The sequence below is a fragment of the Rhinoderma darwinii genome, chromosome 2 (assembly GCF_050947455.1).
Source record: "Rhinoderma darwinii isolate aRhiDar2 chromosome 2, aRhiDar2.hap1, whole genome shotgun sequence".
In the NCBI taxonomy this organism is placed as follows: domain Eukaryota; kingdom Metazoa; phylum Chordata; class Amphibia; order Anura; family Rhinodermatidae; genus Rhinoderma; species Rhinoderma darwinii.
Window position 1 is genome coordinate 217,117,109 of NC_134688.1, and position 22,658 is coordinate 217,139,766.

Consider the following 22,658-nt stretch of genomic DNA (forward strand, 5'->3'; position numbering starts at 1 on the left):
AAATTTAAGACTCATCAGTAAAAACGAAGTCTGAGACGAGATTGTGGTTTGGCCACAGCAACACATTACATCATTGCTTTAATTTTGTAATCTGCACTGGAGAAATTAAAGTTGTAATCTGATTAGTTGCGCTTATTTTCATAATTAACCCCCAATAAGGCAATGCATTTAATAAAACTTGTTAAATGCCACATGCAAGCCAATGAAGTCATTCTCATTGTGAATTTTTTTCTTTAAAATGCTGCAAATAAAATTCAATTTGTAGGAATGTGTTTGGCTTCTGGTTCACTGCATTATTTTTAGTAAACCACAGTCTGCCCTCGTTCTATCCTCCCACTTTGATGATGATTTTTTTCTAGGATAGCCTGATGTGTGTTTGTGCCTTAAAAAGCATGTAGTACTAAATCTTGAAACACGTTTACTAATGTGCAAAAATCATGGATTATGGATGTGTTTTATATTCCTAAAATTTTTACATAGACTCTGATATCCAATTTTATGAATCTTAAAGCGGATGTCTGCTTTATGCAATGCCTTTTTGTTGGAAGAATTTTTTGTTGGAAGAATGGATAAGATGGATAAGATAGGGAGATTTCCTGGCACCTACACTGAAAATAGTTCACAAGTAGTATGTGAACAGTCGTCTTGTCTGACAAGTCCCAATCTTTACTCTAAATGTAAAGGCCTAATCACCCTGTGTTTGCGTTGTCCGTCTGGTGTTTGCGTTGGAAAAACTCTTTTTTCGCATGTGTTAAATGTGTCCATCGGATGGCAAACAGCTGGTTTTTGATATATAAAAAAAAAAAACTTTTGGGAGCCTATGGTATACATTGAGCCATACTCCTGACGGATATGTATGACGTAGGTCTCAACGTGATTTGAACAAAGCCGTACGTGCAGTTGTGTATGCGGAGAAGACGGTCTACATTATAGTTCTCATTTAATTTTCTAAAGCTAAACATATTTGCTGTTGAGCCTTTTCATGCCAATGTTACATGCACATGTTGTTTATCTAGTTCTTGTAATTTATGTTGTAACACTTTTTTACGACATACAATGGCGAATATCTTAAGATGTTTTATTCTATATTCAGACAGACCTCCACGGTCAAAATTATGCTGGATTTCTTATTCTAGAGCAGTGCATTGTGGGAGATTAGATGACTGTTACACCGTTAGGCTATGTTCACACTTGCATTGTGACTTCCGTTCATACCACCTGTACCAGTCATGCAATAGGGTTCCATCATTACGACGGGAGAATAGTGCTGCTTTTCCCCTGTCAAATATGATGGAATTTGCAACAGAGGCTCCGGACAGTGCCTCCGATGCAAATGTAAATAGAGTCTGAGAGCCAAGCAGTTAAAGGGGTTGTTGGAGCGTCGTGGCATATTTACTGTTGTACCAGATGCACTGTGACTGTGCCTGGCATTGCTATAGGGGCATTAAATACTCGCTGCAAAGTTTCCCTGCAGATTTTGGGTGATCTATGTTGGTCCCAGCAGCTGGACGCCCTGTGAATACCTTTCTCATTCATCTCATTGGAGGACACAGACCACGGGTATATGCTGTTACCACTAGGGGTGTGACACTAAGAATAAAAGTGTTTGCCCCTCCTTCAGTATATACCCCCCCCCCCCCCCCTTTACAGGCTTTGAGCTAGCCAGTCTTAGCTTAGTGTCCGTAGGAGGCAGACATCCCTGCTGGAAAAGCAGGCTGTCTACTTTTTTTTAATGTTCGTTTATTTTCTCTTTTCTTTGTTCCAGCAGGGGTAATGGGGGCAGCAATGTCCCCCTACTTTCTCCAACATCTAGCGGTTTCTCACTGTTGTCCCCCTGCCATACTGAAGACGAGCGCAAGCTCCGCCTTTTGCCCACCAGCCTGAGGGTCATCCCTTTTTCCTGCTCAATCAGTGTCACACTTAATTTACATTGCCACACAGAGGGGACTTTACTGCTAGTTCTCCATTGTGCAGATGACTGGACTTGACAGGTGAGTATTCTCCCTCCCCCCCCCCACTCTCTAACAGTAGTTATGCCCCTGGCACACTTTTTGGAGCGATATCAGATCGGGCGCCTTCCCATGTGTTGCCTTCACTGGGGTCCTTGTCCCTTACAGTCCAAGTTGCAACCGCCATATTCCTATCTTTAGGCTCTTGGCATGAGGCAGGACTCGCCCTCCTTCTCAGCAATTGGTGGGTAGCAGTCATGTGACTACTGACTTCCAATCGTGGCACATCATGGGGGGGATCATTTTCTCCTGCTTCTCACAGCCTCACAGGACCTCTCTCATGCTGTTGGCGCTGGGACCACGTGTTTTCTTCATCCTCCAGACGGGTAGGCTCAGCCTTTGGCACCCCCTTTATAGCGGACAGGCACTGTATAGCTAATAAAGGTTAATAGATGAGCATAAACCTGGAGTACTCTAGGAGGACACTACCACCTTCTAAGGGAGACCCAGACTTGCCTTGCAGTATTAAGTGGAATCATAGTCACTAGCTTTTCCCAGAAGTACCTGTGGAATGGGTGACCCCTTTACTGCCAAGTCAGACACCAGAGGAAAATCTGACACCAGTACCTTATGTAGTTTACTTTGACTGTTCCACCTGTGGCCAAAAATTCTCATGTGATCAACCTGCTCCTCTCTGGGATGCATGCCGTCCTACAGGCCAAGCATCTGTGGATGCCCACCCCACGGCCCAGCCATCTTAGTCACTCTTAGAAATGCCAACACTTGATGCTGACGCTAAACGGCAATGGGTCCATTCCTTCTCCAGGGTCGTTGGGTGTCCTCTGCAATGTCCATGAAGGGCATCTTGGTTCGCATTGCCGACCAACCTTCTGGGGAAAATTTTGTTTACATCTTCCCGTAGAAGGCCTCCAAAATTTGCCCTCTATATCCCCTTCCTCACCAGTCTCCCCTCCCCACCAGGGAACCTATCTACCTCTTCTTCCCGCTAACCTTGTCCAATGGTTAATGCTTCGAATCCCATTCAGAGCTGCATGACGAGTGTTCTTCCAAGTTGGCATTTACAAAGGCACCTTACATCTTACAGATTCAGGCCTGTCTGTGGAGACGGTCGCCTTCCTTCACCACAGGCGATCACACAAACCTTTCCTCTCTGAGTTTGAAGAAATAGTCTCAACGAAATGGAAGCATCCTGATAAGAGGTTTACCTGGATCTTATGTATCCAATTCAAGAGGATATTTCCTCAAAATGTGCGAAGCTTCCGGCTGTGGATCATCCGGTCTCCCGTCTGGCCAAATGCTGGTCTGCTGGCACTGCTTGTAAAAGCTCCTTGAAAGCTCTTTCCTTCGTTGGCTCCTGTATTTTTGGAGTCCCACTAGGACTCTAAGAACAGACCTTCCTTAAAGCACAGTTCCTCTTCCCACTCCCTCTCTCAGGCCATTAAGCCTGTAGCTGGTGAATTCAGTTCCGCCTGAAGTTGCGCCCCTACACGGGTCTCGAGTGGGGGGCAGAATTCTACTCTTCATGAATGGCTGGCTCTCTCTCACATCTCGGTTGCTGGGTGTGGGATATAGTCACCCTCAGGGTACAAGATTGAATTTGTATGCCTTGAACCAGACAGGTTCTTCCAGTCCACACCCCCTCTGTCACCTGCCAGGACAGCCGCATTTTTTTCTCTTGAGTCAAGAATCTTTGTACCTTTTCCTCCAAGCCATGATTTTTGAGGGTTTTACTTAAACTTTGTTGTTGATCCCAAAATGGACAGTTTAGTTAGTTTTATTCTGGACCTAAAATGGCTGAACGCATTTGTCATTACTACATGGAGTCCCTCAATTTGGTTATTGGCTCTCCTCAGTGGACATCAGCGACGTGTACCTGCACATTCCAATTTGCCATCCCACCAGTGCTTTCTACGATTCGCAGTCCTCCCTCACCACTACTAGTTTGTTGTCCCTTCCGTTCGGCCTGTAAATTGCTCTTCAGCTTTTCACAAGGGTTCTTTCTGTGATCATGGTGATTCTTCGTTCCCTAGGGATTTCAGTCATCCCCATCTGAATGATATCCTTATCAAGTCTCTGTTCTGATTTCGTTTTGGATGAATTGTGTCAACCAATCCAAATTTTGCCTGACTCCCATGTTTAAAGCCCCGATAGCCTTCCTCGGCCCACATTTATCTTTGTACTTGGAAGACGCACCTGCAGTGTTGTGAGGATCGGCATCTTCCTCCCTTGTTTATCTTCTTGCCCTGGCTCCTGGTGTTCCTCCTGGAGGGGTTGGATCGTGGGCTTGCCCTTAGATCTCAAGTCTGTTTTTTTTTCAACAGACCTCTGGCGTCCAAATTCAACATCCAGACTTTTTTTGCAGGGGGTTGCACATGTAGTGGCCCCCGATTTGGGAGTTTTCAATGCACATGCTCACCTGGAATGTGGTGTTTCTCGTGGCGGTAACCTCCATCTGGAAGGTTTCCGAGCTAATGGCCCTTTCTTGTAATCTTCCGTATTTGACTCGCCATCAAGATAAGGCGGTGCTCCCCACAGCACCCTTTTTTTTTTTTTTTTCCAAAGAGACCTCTTCCTTCCCCCTTAACGAGGATACCATTTTGCCGTTTTTCTGCTGTCGCTGGTGCATCCTAAGGAGCGTTCTCTTTATAATTTAGAGGTTGTCCGTGCCTTGCGGGTCTACCTCTGTCACTTAATTCTTTTGCCACTCGAACTACTTGGTGGTGGTCCAGGAGGGTCCGAGGAAGGGCTTGGCGTCCTCTTAGGCTACAATCGCTCGTTGGCTGCTGTTGACTTTTCACGAGGTCTACCACTAGGGCAGTTGGTGCTTCCTGCGCTGTGCACCATCAGGCTTCGGCTCTTTAGCTCTGCAAGGCGGCTACCTGGTTGTCTTTGCACACGTTCACCACATTGTACAGGGTGTGTACCTTGGTGTCCGCAGATGCATCCCTTGGTCGCAAGGTGTTGCGGGCACCTGTGGAGTAGATGCACTTAGGTCCTTTCTTTTCGGTTCCCACCCACGTGGACTGCTTGGGGAAGTCCCATAGTCTGTGTTCCCCAATGAGACGAACGAGAAAATAGGATTTTTTTGACTACTCACCTTAAAATTGTGTTCTCGTCCAGTCCATTGGGGGACACCGCTCCCACCCTTTTTTGTTATGAGGTTCATACAGTTGTCTTGTCGGTTATGGTTTTCTACTATGGTTCTGATGTTATTGTGCCTTGTGTTTGCTGCTCCTACTGCTTCTGTACAGACTGATTAGCTCATTGCCTGTAGAGATATATGCTGTAGTTGAGGCCAACCCTTTTTTTTTTTTTTTTTATTTTTTTAGCGTCCCTACTCCTACTTAAAACTGCATAGACCCATGGTCTGTGTCTCCCAAGGGACTGGATGAGAAAAGGATTTTACGATGAGTACTCAAAAAATCCTATTTTTCAGGTGACCCGTGTAACCTAAAGAGATTGTCCAAAGTAATCTGCCCCTTTTAAGTCATATGACCGTCTGCGTAGTGCAAATACCTCACATATAGATTCCAAGATTAAACCAGCAGAATTTTTATTTTTCATATTTTGCTCAATCTCTACTAAATAAGTAAAAGGAAAGTGTTCCTATTGAAATGTTAAAGGTGATCCTAAATTTGTCTATGGCTGTGTTCACAAATTGCGTTAGTGTGCCCAAACTACACATTGTTTACAGCAAATTGGTGCGGTATTTGGCTGTGTGGTTTTTATAACTGAAACACAACATGTTTCACCTGAATAAAACATCATATATGGGGTAAAACAATACGTGTTAATACAGTCTGAGGAAGTTAGCAAATACAAGACTCGCACAGATAATAGAAACTCTTTTAAGGCTGTGTTCACACGTTGCAGACAATTTGCTGTATTTTCTGCAATTTTTGTGAATTTTGCGGCGAAGCTGTACCATTTTGCAGTAATTTTGCCTAATTGCGCTGGATTTTCATCTAGTCCTAAAATTGTAACACGCTGATTTTCTCCTGTGCAGAAGACCTAAAACGGCAGCATACTATTGTACAAGCTTCACAAGAAGAGATAGCCCAGCTGAACTTCCAGCTATCACATGCGCAGGAAGAGATGGAAAATATCAGAGCTATAGCTACAGTGTCTGAGAACACTAAGCAAGAAGCCATTGATGAAGTGAAAAAACAATGGCAGGAAGAGGTTGCTTCTCTCCAGGCTATTATGAAAGGTATGGTACATTTGGCTCATAGCTTAAACCACCCTTCCCCCAACCAGTGGCTTGAATCTCCTACATGTGGATCCTCATCTGATGGTAGCTATAGATGCTGTTGTGTACAAAGGTTTCCTTGAGCGTCAACATTACTGAAATTTGCTACAAGATCATGTAGCAGACACTTGGCGCTAGAGCTGATTGATTATGACAAATCAAAATCGCAATTAATTAACCTTGTAACCACTATTACAATTAATAAATTATTATTTAGGAAACACCTTTTTGCATGCTACCCTATTGAATTAATATTTGCTGCTGTATACTACTGTATATAATCCTCTAACACTGCCCCCACACAGTATAAAGCCCCCATAGTGCTCCCCACAAAGGAATAATGCCCCCACACAGTATAATGCCCCTATAGCTGCCCTCCACACGGTATATTGTCTCCCACAACTGCCCTCCGCACGGTATATTGTCTCCCACAACTGCCCTCCGCACGGTATATTGTCTCCCGCAACTGCCCTCCGCACGGTATATTGTCTCCCGCAACTGCCCTCCGCACGGTATATTGTCTCCCGCAACTGCCCTCCGCACGGTATATTGTCTCCCGCAACTGCCCTCCGCACGGTATATTGTCTCCCGCAACTGCCCTCCGCACGGTATATTGTCTCCCGCAACTGCCCTCCGCACGGTATATTGTCTCCCGCAACTGCCCTCCGCACGGTATATTGTCTCCCGCAACTGCCCTCCGCACGGTATATTGTCTCCCGCAACTGCCCTCCGCACGGTATATTGTCTCCCGCAACTGCCCTCCGCACGGTATATTGTCTCCCGCAACTGCCCTCCGCACGGTATATTGTCTCCCGCAACTGCCCTCCGCACGGTATATTGTCTCCCGCAACTGCCCTCCGCACGGTATATTGTCTCCCGCAACTGCCCTCCGCACGGTATATTGTCTCCCGCAACTGCCCTCCGCACGGTATATTGTCTCCCACAACTGCCCTCCGCACGGTATATTGTCTCCCACAACTGCCCTCCGCACGGTATATTGTCTCCCACAACTGCCCTCCGCACGGTATATTGTCTCCCACAACTGCCCTCCGCACGGTATATTGTCTCCCACAACTGCCCTCCGCACGGTATATTGTCTCCCACAACTGCCCTCCGCACGGTATATTGTCTCCCACAACTGCCCTCCGCACGGTATATTGTCTCCCACAACTGCCCTCCGCACGGTATATTGTCTCCCACAACTGCCCTCCGCACGGTATATTGTCTCCCACAACTGCCCTCCGCACGGTATATTGTCTCCCACAACTGCCCTCCGCACGGTATATTGTCTCCCACAACTGCCCTCCGCACGGTATATTGTCTCCCACAACTGCCCTCCGCACGGTATATTGTCTCCCACAACTGCCCTCCGCACGGTATATTGTCTCCCACAACTGCCCTCCGCACGGTATATTGTCTCCCACAACTGCCCTCCGCACGGTATATTGTCTCCCACAACTGCCCTCCGCACGGTATATTGTCTCCCACAACTGCCCTCCGCACGGTATATTGTCTCCCACAACTGCCCTCCGCACGGTATATTGTCTCCCACAACTGCCCTCCGCACGGCATGTTGTCCCTCATAACTGCCCTCCACGCAGTATACAGTAACATTGCTTTCACCCAATACATCCTGTATGTACTTAATTTCAGTCATGTCACTCTTGAGCTAAATAAGATTGGGACTGTATGTTAAATTAATCTGCTTTTCCTTTTGGAGACACTTGACACCCTCCCCCCCCCCCCCCCTCCATATCCCCTCTCTGCCATTCATGTTACTCAACAGACCTTCGGTCACTTCAGGGAATGCGCTGTATCTCGCAAACTGTATCACTACTCAGATCGGGAAGCACCCACGCTTATAAACTTTTTCTGTTTTTGTTCATGTTTTTAACCCTATTGGTTTTATCACGCTTTATTTTATATTTTTCTAATATTGCTATTAGACACACTGCAGGAGTATGAACTTCAGTTTCATCGCAGATTGGAGCAGGAGCGAGGACAGTGGGGGCAGTACAGGGAGTCTGTTGAACGCGAGATCGCAGAGCTTAGGAGGCGACTTTCTGAAGGTCAGCAAGAGGAAAACCTGGAAAATGATATGAAAAAGGTATGCCAAGTTTTCCTATACACTTTATTTCATTGCTTTGTTGCCTTAAAGCGGTCTTAAAGTTATAAGCTCATTAAAATATGTCCTTTCAAGCATATATGGGTTATATGTGACTTGTGCTGTGGCATTCAAGTTGAATCTTACAATTCATCAGCATAACATTGAGGGACTAAATAGACGAACTGGGGATGCACAAAAATAACACTGAATACGTTGTCCCAAAGCCTAAAATCTTCACTTCCTTTTATTATTTAACCACATTTAAATTTCTCGCATACAAAGTTACCATCCTAAAACATTTTGACTATAATGATGTGTTTTACTTCGTAACCCTTTTTTTACTTGGCTACATTGCAGCTGTTCAATCATTTCTTTCTCTGAACATTCTTCATATAAACCGGATTGGTGCAGGTCTTGCAGGATTTCATGACCACTAACCAGTTTGTCAATGTACAGTACATCTCAATCAAGTTTTCAGATCTCCGGGACAAATCTGGAAACACTGGAAGAAAACTAATGCTTTTTCCTTTTACATGTAGCACAAAATGCCTTCGTTATCTAATTTGTCTCATTGGGGGACACAGACCATAGGTAAATACGGTTTCACCTAGGAGGCGTGACATGAAGAATAAGTGTTGTCTCCTCCTACACCTGAGCTATACCTGGTATACCCCTCCGTCAGACACTGTGCTTGACTGTCTTAGCTTAGTGTCCATAGGAGGCAGACACCCCTGCTGGAACAGAAGATTGTCTTTACTTTTTTTTTGTTTTTTTTGACGGCTTTGTTGGCTCCTGTCTCTTCGGAACTTGCTTGGATGAAATCATTTTGGTTATCTCAGGTGGAAAAAGCACTCGCCTGCCTCAAACTAGGGCTCGTCGTGCTTCTAACCCCAGGAAAAACAGAACCTAGTACTCAGCCCTTTCGTAGACCCACGAACGTCTGGACAGCATTTCCACCAGAATTCAAGAACACACCTTCCTTTAAGATTGTTCCTCTCAGCGCTCCGGACCTCAGGCTGCAAGCCTGCAGCAGGTAAGGCCAGTTCCACCTGGAGGCACGCCCCTACTCGGGTCTTGAGTAGGAGGCAGACCTCTACTTTTCAAGGACGTCTGGCTCTCTCACATCTTGGACACCTGGGTGCAAGAAGTAATCTCCTCAGGGTACAAGGTCGAGTTTCTTGGTCTTCTGCTCAACCGGTTCTTTCAGTCCATGCTCACTCAGTCTTCTGCCAGGGCAGCCGCCTTTTCTCAACCAATAGTATCTCTCTTGAGTCAAGGCGTCAACGTCCCTGTTCTGCCAGACCAGTAATTTTACGTTTTTACTCAAACCTTTTTGTCTTCCCCAAAAGCGATATTTCAGCTCGTCTTATTCTGGACCTAAAACATCTGAACACCTTTGTCAAGATTTCCGCATGGAGTCCCTCGAGTCGGTAATTGCCTCCATTAAACAGTTTGTTTTTCTTTCCTGAGTGGAAATCAGGGACGCATACCTGTAAGTCCCCATTTGCCTGTCCCACCAGTGTTTTCAGCATTTTGCAGTTCTCCCTCACCACTACCAGTTTAAGGCCTTCCCGTTCAGCCTGTCAACGTCCTTGCAGGTTTTCACAAAGATTCTTCCTGTGAACATGGCAATCTGTGTTCCAGAGGGATTTCCATTATATGTACCATATCTGGACTATATCCTGGTCAAGTCCTGTCCCAGGAGGACAACTTCACCAGTCCACAAATTACTCTGAATACCCTGACTCGTTTCGAATGGATTGTCAACCAATCCAAATCCTGCCCTACTCCATGTCAGATATTCACTTTCCTGGGAATGGTGCTCGATGCTGGCTCTTTTCGGGTGTCCATTCTTCCAGAATAGCTGTCCACCCTGGTACAGGGAGTCTGCGTACTGCGTCGGGGCACTACATTTTTGTATAAAGATTCTGGGCACCAAGGCAGCATCTATCAAGGCCATTACGTTTGCCCAGTTTCACACTTGTCCGCTCCAGAGGGCGATACTATCCAGGTGTGAGTGCTCCCCAGGATTCACTAGCCTGCTGAATTCTGCTCTCTCGGCAGTCCACATTTACGATGTTTACCCAGTGGACCCATCACAAGGTGTTCCAATATATCTGTTCCAGGTGGGCATGTCAACCTGGATTTGCTGGTCTCTCATCTCGATTGCCAGGTCCCCCTCTTGGTTTTCAAGTCTCAGGGTCTCGAGGCGTACGCGGTCGTCGCTCTAGTGGCTCTGTGGGATCACTTCAGCCTGATTTACATGTTTCCCCGCTGCCTTGTCCTCCCAAACTTTTCAAGAATATCTCGACCATCCTTGTCGCTCTGGACTGGCCACGTCGTTGTTTGTACGTGGATGCGAAGCCTTTGCTATCCAACGTTCCCTGGCACTTATCTCTTCAGCACGATCTGCTCCCTTAGGGGCCTCTCTTCCACCAGAGTTTACAGTAGCTAAGTTTAATGGCGTGACTGTTGAAGCCGCTTTGCTGAAAGATCAAGGCTTGTCGCAATGGGTGATTCAAAACATGTCACAGACCTGGAAGCCGCCTTCTGCCAGCAGATTTAGTCATACTTTATAAAATTTATCTACAATGGTGTGAGGATTGGCATCTTCCTCACTTAGTTATCTCTTTGCCCAGGCTACTGGCATTCCTTCAGAAGGGGTTGGATTCTGGACTTGCCCTCAGCTCTATTAAGTAGCAGGTATTCGTGCTGTCTTTTTCAATAGACCTCTGGCTTCGAAGTCTGATGTACAGACTAATTTGTAGGGGCTTGCGCATGCTATGCCCCCCTGTCGACCCCTGAATCCGTACTGGGATTTGACCCTTGTTCTCTCTGCAATGCAATCTGCTCCCTTTGCACCTCTGTGAGATTTATTTATTTTTGTAAACTCTTTATTAAAATTTTTAGCACTATAATGAGGAGGGGGAAAAGGGTAGAGGGTCAGGGATACAAATAAACAAGATACAAAGAAATAAAATAACAATTAACAATTTTCTCTGCTATATTATATATAAACTAGAAAGAAATATATGTAATATGTATAAATTCCATATAAGGTTTTAGGTTATACATATTACATTTCTGGCACCAATTTAATTTAGGTGTGATCGTTTATAATGAGATCTATCCCATCACGTTAGACAGAGTATCGGTTTTCTGAGTGTCTATCATCTGTCCCAAATCCTATGATATTTATCGAAATTTTGTTCGATTGACCATTTAATTTTTTCGAATGACTGCATCAAACAGGTCTCGTCAATCCATTCTGAAGCGGATGGTGTATTCATCTCCCTCCATTGTCTAGCAATTATAAGTTTTGCCGCGTTTAAAAGATGGGGAATTATGGATTTGTGGTTTATGATCTGGAAGGACATGTCCAGATTAAAGATTACTAGTTCTAATGTCAAAGTAATATTGTTATCTAAGACCGTGTTTATGATTGTTTCTATTTTTTTTCCAAAATGGCTTGATTAGATCACAATTTAAACCAGATGTGTGACAAATTCCCTCTTTCTTTTTTACAGCGCCAGGATATTGGGTTTTGGTTGGGATCTATTCTGTTCAGGCACTCTGGCGTTTTGTACCAACGTGCTATTACTTTAGAATTTAGTTATTGTATTTTTGTAGAACTTGAAATCGATTGAGAGTTTTTTAAAATTGGATCCGTCTGTTCCCTAATGTTTTACCTAACTCCCGTTTTGTTATATATTAGGGTATTTCTGAGTTAGCGATGAGAAGTCGGTCAATTTTTAAAACTGTTTTTTTGGGACTAATCTTCAAGGAATAAAAGTTAGTGAAAAGATTAACAGAATTTGTATCTAAAATATCAGGCGAGAAAACCTTAATTGATTCAGCAATTATATTGAATGTCTGATCATCAAACATGAGACTAGGGAGTGTATTTTTCATTTCTTACATTGTGATCACGTTTTTGTTTAGAAAAAAAATGCTCGCTGGGAGGAAAGCTTCTTTCAAGTTTGTAGATAATTCCTTTTTAATTTTTTATTTTTTTTAAAGTTTATTCAGTATCCGATAGTAGATTGGTGTGTGAATACATATATAAAATGATGTGTTTTGTTCAGTTTGTGCCAGATTCTAGTAGTCTGATTAGTCAAAGGATTAAGTATATCTGAGGGTTTGAATCTATTATAAAGTGTTGGCCATAAGATATCTTCAACGTTTGTTTTTAATAAACTCAATTCGATTTCGACCTAGAGCTTACGTTTTGTATAGCTTTACCATTCCATACATTTGCATAAGTGGATAGAGTTTTTGTAATTTTCTATGTCTATTCCACCTGCTTTTTTTTGTTTTATTATAAGCATTAAATATTTGATTCTATATCCTTTTTAGCTTGCCATATGAATTTTGTTAGAATTTTTTTAAGTTTATTGAAAAATGTCAAAGGTATGTCAATTGGTAATACTTGTAGTAGGTAAAGTATTTTCGGTAGTATTACCATTTTTATGATGTTGTTTCTCCCGAAACACGAAATTGGTAAAGTATTCAATTTCTCCAAGTCCGCTTTTATTTTAGTTAACATTGGCCTATAATTTAATTCGAAAAGATCTTTATAGGAATTGTTGATCTTTGATATTTCCTTCCACTTTTTGGGGTCTATGTTTATATTTAGTAATTCTGATTTTGTTATATTAACTTTGAAGTTTGAGACTTCCAAATGTTTTGAACCCCTGTAATAGGGCTTTAATCGAATTTTCTTGGATTGGATAAAATTATTAACATATCGTCTGCGAATGCGGCAGTCTTGTGTTTTACGTTATTGCACATAAGTTCAGTGATCTCCTTGTTTTCCCTAATCATTTGGGCTAGGACTTCCATGGTCATTATAAATATCAATGGAGATAATGTACAACCTTGTCTTGTGCCATTTTTTTATTTCTAAGTGGGGTGAGAATTCTCCGTTTTATTTTGAGTTTTGTGGATGGATTTTTGTATAAAGCGATAATTTTGTCTATAAACATAGGTGGAAGGCCAAATTTTTGTAGTGTCAATTTGAGAAACAACCAGTCTACTATATCGAATGCCTTTTCGGCATCGGTAGTAAGTAGAGCTATAGGAATGTTTTTGCTCTGGGCAACTTGGATTACATTCAGAATTCTGACCGTGTTATCTTTAGCTTCCCTGCCTGGCATGAAGCCCACTTGCTCTAGATTGTTTCGTAGAACATTTTTAATTCTATTTGCGATTATTTTTGAAAATAGTTTTACATCGTTATTTATCAAATTACAGATGGGTCTGTAATTACCACATATAGTGGGGTCCTTTTCCTTCCTTAGGAATTAGGGTAATGTGAGAAGTTAATGACTCTTTACAGAAAGGATTATATAGGTCTATGGTGTTAAAAATACTGTGTCAGAACGGCAGATAGTGTCTAAATATTTTATAGTATGACATAGAGTACCCGTCTGGTCCTGTTCTTTTGCCTTTTGGGCTAATATTGATAGCGTTTTCTATTTCTTGTTTTGAGAAAGAAGGGGTTTGCATTTGATTCTGAGATGTGAGGAAGTGCTATGTTATCAAGTAGTTCATATTATCAGTTTTATTAACCACTTCCTGACCAGGAGCTTTACCCCCCCCCCCCCCCCCATTCCTGACCAGGCCCATTTTTAAGTTTTAGCCATGTGCCAATTTAAAAGCAAATTGTTCTATTATTTTCCCAACACACATGTATTTGGTCTTGTTTTTCTTAGAACATATTGGGCTTCCATATTGTGTAAAAAAAATAAGATATGTTTAACTTTTTTTTAAAAATATGGAAGCAAAAATTGAAAAAAAAAAGTTGAAAAAAATGTTGTTTTTTTTTTTTTTTTTTTTTTGTACATCTGGTGCATGCCACTGGGTAAACACATCTGAATACTTGTTTGTCAACTTCTGCTGACTTCAACAATACCAAATATGTGTGCATTTCTTACACGCTGGGCGCAAGGTGGTGCTTAAAATGAATGGTGCGCAAACTGGCTTTTAGAGAAAAAATTTACAAAGCTAGTTCGCTGACACAATACTACCATTACAGATGTTGTTGTGACGTTTCCAGTCCACAAAAACTACAAAAACTGATGGCATACCCTCAGAATAGGCCATCAATATCTGATCGGTCAGGGTCCGACATCCGGCACCCCCGTCGGCTGTTTTGAAGGGGCCACTGTGCTCGTACGTGCGCTGCTTCCCCTTAAATTCCTCTACTGCTTACGCTGAATCGCGGACACACTTGTAGCAGCGGTTCACAGTATTGCAGCCTTCTCCCATTCAAGTGTATACTGTAGTACTGTGAACCGCAGCTACAAGTGTGTCCGTGATTCACAATGTGAGCAGTAAAGGAAATGTAGGGGAAGCGATAATTGTATGAGCCCCTTCAAAACAGCTGATCAGCGGGGCTGCTGGGAGACGGGCCACCACCGATCAGATATTGATGGCTTATCCTGAGGATAGGCCATCAATTTTTGTTGACCCCTTTGACACCCCAAAAATGATAATTCTATGGAAAGTAGACCCCAAGGTATGTATTTGACGACCTATCAAAGATTTGAAAATCTGCCGTGTAAAATGTCTGCAGCATGCAGATGAGTTTTGTAAAATCTCATCTACTTGCCTTGTACTGTAATCCGCTGCTGACTTTGCCTGTGCAAATCTGCAGGTAACATTTGCAGTGAATCCTCCACATCTAACGTCACCCTAAGGCCCAGTTCACAGTGAGTTTTTTTTGGCGCTGATTTTTACGTGGAAACCAAGTCGGAATCGGCGCCAATATACGGCTGAAATTGTTTTTTTTTTCCCGGGCGGCTGGGAGGCAGAAAAAGCATGCGTTTTATGCCCGTGTTCCTCAATGGCCTCAGGTGAAAAATTCGGCAAAAAAGTGCAGGCAGGTCAAAATCTGCCTCAAAATTCCTGAAGGATTTTTTTCTGCCTGCAAAATACTCCGTGTGAGTTACATGCTGACTTTGGCCATGACACAGGTCGTCCGACCAAAGATCGCTATGTCCCATAGCCTACACCGCAAGTAATGTAAGTCAATGTGGTCGCGTTGCGCACTGCAAGTAACTGCGACACGACAATTTGGATTTCTTGCAACTGTCATGTTGTGGCAACTTGCGCGTTGCAAAACAACCACATTGACTTTTATTACATGCAATGTAGGCTACGGGACATAGCGATCTTTGGCCGGTTGACCTGTGTTGTGCGTGGCCAAAGTCGCAGTGTAGAAATTTTTTATTGGAAAAAAAGTGTGTGTGTGTGTGTGTGTGTGTGTGTGTGTGTGTTTTTTTGTTTTGTTTTTTTGCATTACATTATTCTTCTCCCTCTCTCTGGCAGTCTGCCGAGGAAGAAGATAAGATGCAACTGGTGATCCCTGTGACAGGCTGTCACAGCGATCACCTGACCGGAGACCACTCTGAAGCTCGGTGATACAACTGTCTCTAGACAGCTGTATCATGGAGCTACGTACTGTCCGCACGCATGTGATCGCTTTGACAGGCTGTCACAGCGTTCACATAGCCGAGCTCCTTACCGTCGGTGCGCAAGCGCCTCTGGGAGGAGTAATGTGATCGCTGTGACAGCTGTATCACAGAGCTCCTCACAGCCTGCGCGTAATCGCTGCTGTTAGGAGTAATGTGATCATTGTGACAGGTTGTCACAACGATCACATGACCGGAGACCATGCTGAGTGGTCTCCGGTTAAAGTTCCATGATACAGCTGTCTAGAGACACCTATATCACGGAGCTAAATACCACCGGGAATTGGCAAACCTGCTAACTCTGCAGAACGTTCTAGAACGGCCCTGCAAAGCTAATTGCGGCCCGCCCGGACATTTATAGTGTATGGGCGGTCTGCAAGTGGTTAATCAATGTTTGATCCTGAATTGCTAGGTGATACAATTCTGAATAGAAAGCACAAAATTCCTTAGATATTTCTTCCATTGTGTGTAGTAGTTTATTTCTTTTGTTTTTTTATTTTTGGTATAAATGTATTTGAGTGTTCTTTTCTAATTAAGTTGGCTAAACTCTATCCACACTTGTCTGCATTCATGTACCTTTTGAACTTTGCGAAGTAGAACATTTTTCTGTGTTCTAGTTCAGTAGTTCCTTCAGATCTGCTCGAAATTTGAATAGTTCCTTTTCTGATTTTATACATAGTGATTTCTTATGTTTTAATTCCAATACTTTTATTTTTCTAAAAGATTTGTTTTTGTTTTTTTTCCTTAACCCTTTCAAGACCGAGCTCATTTTGGCCTTCAGGACCAGACCCATTTTTTCAAATCTGACATGTGTCACTTTATGTGGTAATAACTCTGGAATGCTTTTGCCTATCCAAGCGATTCTGAGATTGTTTTCTCGTGACATATTGTACTTAATGGTAGTGGAAAAATGTGGTCAATAAATTCATTGCTTATTTGTGAAAAACACCAAAATTTAGAGAAAATGTGCAAAAATTATGATTTTTCTAATTTTAAATGTATCTTCTATTAAAACAGATAGTAATACCACACAAAATAGTTACTATTTCACATATTCCATATGTCTACTTTATATTTGCATAGTCTTTTGAACATTATTTTATTTTTCTAGGACGTTACAAGGCTTAGTACTTTAGCAGCAATTTCTCACATTTTCAAGAAAATTTCAAAAGGCTAGTTTTACAGGGACCAGTTCAGTTCTAAAGCGGCTTTGAGGGCCTTATGTACTAGATAGACTCCATAAATCACCCCATATTAAAAACTGCACCCCTCAAAGTATTCCAAACAGCATTCTGAAAGTTTCTTAACCCTTTAGGCGTTTCACAGGAATTAAAGCAAAGTAGAGGTGAAATGTACAAATTTTTTTTTTTTTTGCTGCAATTCATTTCTAATAAAAAAAAATCTGTAACACAGAAGGTTTTACCCAAGAAATGCAACTCAATATTTATTGCCCAGATTCTGCAGTTTTAGAAATATCCAACATGTGGCCCTAGTGCGCTACTGGACAGAAGCATCGGTCTCAGAATCAAAGGAGCAGCTAGTGGATTTTGTGGCCTCCTTTTTTTAGAATATATTTTAGGCACCATGTCAGGTTTGAAGAGGTCTTGTAGTGCCAAAACAGTGGAAATCCATCAAAAGTGACACGTTTTGGAAACTGCACACCTCAAGGAATTTATCTAGGGGTATAGTTAGCATCTTGACCCCACAGGTCTTCTGCTATATTTATTGGAGTTTGCCTGTGAAAGTGAAAATCTACTTTTTTTTTCTGAAAAAATATAAAGAAAAATATTTGCAAGGAATAAAGGAGAAAAAGCACCACAAAACTTGTAAAGCTACTTCTCCTAATTACAGCAATACCCCATATGTGGTACTAAACTACTGTTTGGACCCACGGCAAAGCTCAGAAGGGAAGGAGCGCCATTTGGATTTTGAAGCGCAGATTTTGCTGGATTGGTTTAAAGTGCCATGTCGCGTTTGCAACGCCCTGGAGGGAGCAACACGGTGGAAACCCCCCAAAAGTGACCCCATTTTGAAGACTACACCCCCTCAAGGAATTTTTCTAGTGGTATAGTTAGCATTTTGACCCCACAGTTTTTTTGCTGAATTTAGTGGAATTAGGCCGTGAAAATGAAAATCTAGTAAAAGAAGTAAAAACGCCCAGATGTACATACACAATACACGCCCAGTTGTACTTTAACTTTAAACACGCCTAGTTGTACTTTAGAAAGCCTCATTTACATAAATATAAAAATGGTCATAACTTGGCCAAAAATGCTCGTTTTTAAAAAAAAACAAAAAACGTTACTCTTATCTACATTGCAGCGCCGATCTGCTGCAATAGGAGATAGGGGTTGCAAAATCTGGTGACAGAGCCTCTTTAATACACACAATTTGTTCTAATATTTAAATTCAGCAGAGGCAAGATAGTAATAACAAGAATTAAACACCGCTTAAATGATTGGGTGTGTTTTAGAAAGAATGAACGTAGGATTATTGGCATATTTGTATATATCCAACAAAAATATGCTGCCGGTAGAGATCTATGGGAAATCATTCCAATCTCGACCAGAGTTTATAGCATAGATAAAATTTCCAGGTGGGTGGGATCTAAGCATGGAAAATTTGTGCAACAAGGGTGGTCACTTAAGATTTTTTTAGAACCAAATTCTTCCACCAAGTCTAAAGAAATATAATAAACATACAGATTACAGATAATATACTATCAATTAACATTGAAAAAGGATATAAAAGTCGTGGTCTTCCAAATGTTTTTCTCATCTTTTCTGAGTTTTCCCAACTTCTGGATCAGTCTTTTTCATATTTGTTTTCTTTGGGGTAGTCGTTTCCGAGGTGTCCTGTTTTGGAAGTTGTGGAAAATTGAATTGTTCCTCTGGACGAGTCCAGTCTGGGATTTTTAGGTGAGAGAGGTCTAATTTGTTGAAGACAAAATCCAGTTCATCTGGTGTTTTGATGGTCAATGTTTTATTGTGTACAGTTATAACAAGGCCGAAGGGGAACATACACATATATGGGATGTTTCTCTCTCTTAGTGTTTTGGTTAGAGATTGTAGTTGTCGTCTTAGTTCCAAAGTGAGTTTAGAGAGGTCTTGATATGATAATTTTGCATTCTTCGTATTCTATTTTCCTAGCGTATCTTGCTTTGTGAAGTATTACTTCTTTAATTTTGAAGCTTTGTAAGCAGCATAGAATGTTTTTCCGGTCCAACAGATCTGTGTCTGAACACTCTGTGAGCTCTTTCAAGGCCTATGTCATTGTTTTCTTCTTTCCCCAGAAGTTTGTTGAATATATGTGTGAGTACATTAGGGATTTCTGTCACTGCTTCAAGAATACCTCTTATTCTTAAATTATTTCTTCTAGACCTATTTTCAAGGTCATCTATATGTAATCTTTGTAAATATGATTATTTTTGTTTGTCATTGAGTATCTCCGATATTCTTTCAGCATGGGAAATGACTTGATTACAGGTGTCCTCTAGTGATTGCATTCTGGTAAAGGCTTGCTTGACACATCGTTCCTCATTTCTGATATTTCCTCTTTTACTGTCTGGTTAAATTCTTTAAATAGGTTCCTTATGCAGTCTGTTGTTGGTAGTGCTTTTATATATTTCTTGAGGTCAGAGGAATCTTGGGTCCTCAGTTCTTCTTCACCGGCTGACCAACTTGAAGTAGCGAAATTATTTATTATTTACTGGTGGCTTCAACATCTTGTTTTTTTTGGGGGGTTTTCCCATTCTTGGCTTGCTCTTCATTTTGAGCCTTTTATGGGTTTGCCCATTATGATCTGTATTTCCCTTTTTTTAGCTTGCTGGAAGAAAGTATTATGTGATTAAGGCATTTCAGAGTTTCTGTGTTAGCACATGTTCTGGATTACATCTAGATGATGTATTTTAGAGCTGTGGACCGATTTTATAAATCATTAAGTGGTTTGTATAGTAAGTTCCTTCTTTAGTTCAAGATCTGGGTCCGGTATTTCCAAAGCGTCCAGTTATTCGGACTATGGAGTTAGTCAGTATATAATAGGGTCTAGGAGGTTAAGGGCCTTGTTCGTTCTTGTTTAAAGTTACAAATCTATGGATCGGTATTGAGGCATTCTGAGACATATACAGTGGAGGAAATAAGTATTTGATCCCTTGCTGATTTTGTAAGTTTGCCCACTGTCAAAGTCATGAACAGTCTAGAATTTTTAGGCTAGGTTAATTTTACCAGTGAGAGATAGATTATATTAAAAAAAATAAAGAAAATCACATAGTCAAAATGATATATATTTATTTGCATTGTGCACAGAGAAATAAGTATTTGATCCCCTACCAACCATTAAGAGTTCAGCCTCCTCCAGACCAGTTACACGCTCCAAATCAACTTGGTACCTGCATTAAAGACAGCTGTCTTACATAGTCACCTGTATAAAAGACTCCTGTCCACAGACTCAATTAATCATTCTGACTCTAAGCTCTACAACATGGGCAAGACCAAAGAGCTTTCAAAGGATGTCAGGGACAAGATCATAGACCTGCACAAGGCTGAAATGGGGTACAAAACCATAAGTAAGACGCTGGGTGAGAAGGAGACAACTGTTGGTGCAATAGTAAGAAAATGGAAGACATACAAAATGACTGTCAATCGACATCGATCTGGGGCTCCATGCAAAATCTCACCTCGTGGGGTATCCTTGATCCTGAGGAAGGTGAGAGCTCAGCCGAAAACTACACGGGGGGAACTTGTTAATGATCTCAAGGCAGCTGGGACCACAGTCACCAAGAAAACCATTGGTAACACATTACGCCATAATGGATTAAAATCCTGCAGTGCCCGCAAGGTCCCCCTGCTCAAGAAGGCACATGTACAGGCCCGTCTGAAGTTTGCAAATGAACATCTGGATGATTCTGAGAGTGATTGGGAGAAGGTGCTGTGGTCAGATGAGACTAAAATTGAGCTCTTTGGCATTAACTCAACTCGCCGTCTTTGGAGGAAGAGAAATGCTGCCTATGACCCAAAGAACACCGTCCCCACTGTCAAGCATGGAGGTGGAAACATTATGTTTTGGTGGTGTTTCTCTGCTAAGGGCACAGGACTACTTCACCGCATCAATGGGAGAATGGATGGAGCCATGTACCGTCAAATCCTGAGTGACAACCTCCTTCCCTCCACCAGGACATTAAAAATGGCTCGTGGCTGGGTCTTCCAGCACGACAATGACCCGAAACATACAGCCAAGGCAACAAAGGAGTGGCTCAAAAAGAAGCACATTAAAGTCATGGAGTGGCCTAGCCAGTCTCCAGACCTTAATCCCATCGAAAACTTAGGGAGCTGAAGATCCGAGTTGCCAAGCGACAGCCTCGAAATCTTAATGATTTACAGATGATCTGCAAAGAGGAGTGGGCCAAAATTCCATCTAACATGTGTGCAAACCTCATCATTAACTACAAAAAACGTCTGACTGCTGTGCTTGCCAACAAGGGTTTTGCCACCAAGTATTAAGTCTTGTTTGCCAAAGGGATGAAATACTTATTTCTCTGTGCACAATGCAAATAAATGTATATAATTTTGACAATGTGATTTTCTTTTTTTTTTCTTTCATATAATCTATCTCTCACTGGTAAAATTAACCTAGCCTAAAAATTCTAGACTGTTCATGTCTTTGACAGTGGGCAAACTTACAAAATCAGCAAGGGATCAAATACTTATTTCCTTCACTCTATATATATATATATATATATATATATATATATATATATATATATATATATATAATCTCAGAAAAAGAATGGCGGCCGCACACTGCGACACTAGTGCCACCTAAACCGCTAAATATAAATAAATATGCATTACTGCTAAATCTACTTAGAATAGGGAGGTTCTTAGTGCACATTTTGATCAAAAAGTGTTTGTCCACCTGCCACGACAAGGCGACCTCTGTAAGGTGGGAACCTACGCTGCACATACACCCAGAACTGAGACTAAGTCTACATTAGGTGACATTAGTGTCGCAGTGTGCTGTCGCCATTCTTTTTCTGCTGTATATTTGCAGTCACAGGTGTCCTGCACCTGCATACACATTTTAGATCATTTCGTTGGAATGTGCTGTTCACATTTTGTGTTTATGTGATCCATATATGTGGGGTTAGTGACTGCCTCCATTTTTGTTCTTGCACTCCTCCGATTCTGCCCTGGGTGGTTTTAATTAGTTCAATGCTGGATCCTACCATCCCCAGATATATATATATATATATATATATATATATATATATATATATATATATATATATATATATATATATATAGGCTTAGTCCCAGTTCTGGGTGTATGTGCAGCGTAGGTTCCCACCTCATAGAGGTCGCCTTGTCGTGGCAGGTGGGCAAACACTTTTTGATCATAATGTGTGCTAAGAACCTCCCTATTATAAGTAGATTTAGCAGTAATGCATATTCATTTATATTTAGTGGTTTAGGTAGCATTAGTGTTTGTGTGCTGTCGCCATTCTTTTTCTGATATATATATTCAGAACAAGATCTTGCAGCACTCAAATAGGCAAAAAAAAGCGTAATTTATTCAGTTCACATCAAGCAAACATGCAGCGTTTCAGTCCTGCAATAGGACCTCTCTCAAGCATGAGAAAGGTCCTATTGCAGGACTGAAACATTGCATGTTTGCTTGATGTGGACTGAATAAATTACTTTTTTTGCCTATTGGAGTGCTGCAAGAGCTTCTGTTTTGAAATATCTGTAATTAGTCCAAGGATGAGGGCTACTTGCTGGGCACACAGATATGTATTTGTATGTTGCTTTAAGATCACCCTTTTGAATTCCAATATATATCTGAAATATTGTCAATGGTTC

General features: G+C 41.9%; 1 protein-coding gene across 1 annotated transcript in view; it reads left to right on the forward strand.

The window, feature by feature from the left end:
* RABEP1 (rabaptin, RAB GTPase binding effector protein 1) overlaps positions 1-22,658 on the forward strand; it is a 139,618-nt gene that overhangs the window by 45,232 nt on the left and 71,728 nt on the right. The window contains exons 3-4 of the mRNA XM_075852836.1: positions 5,977-6,180; positions 8,166-8,326. Of these exons, the coding sequence (XP_075708951.1) occupies positions 5,977-6,180; positions 8,166-8,326 (365 nt within the window). The remainder of the gene's footprint in view (positions 1-5,976; positions 6,181-8,165; positions 8,327-22,658) is intronic.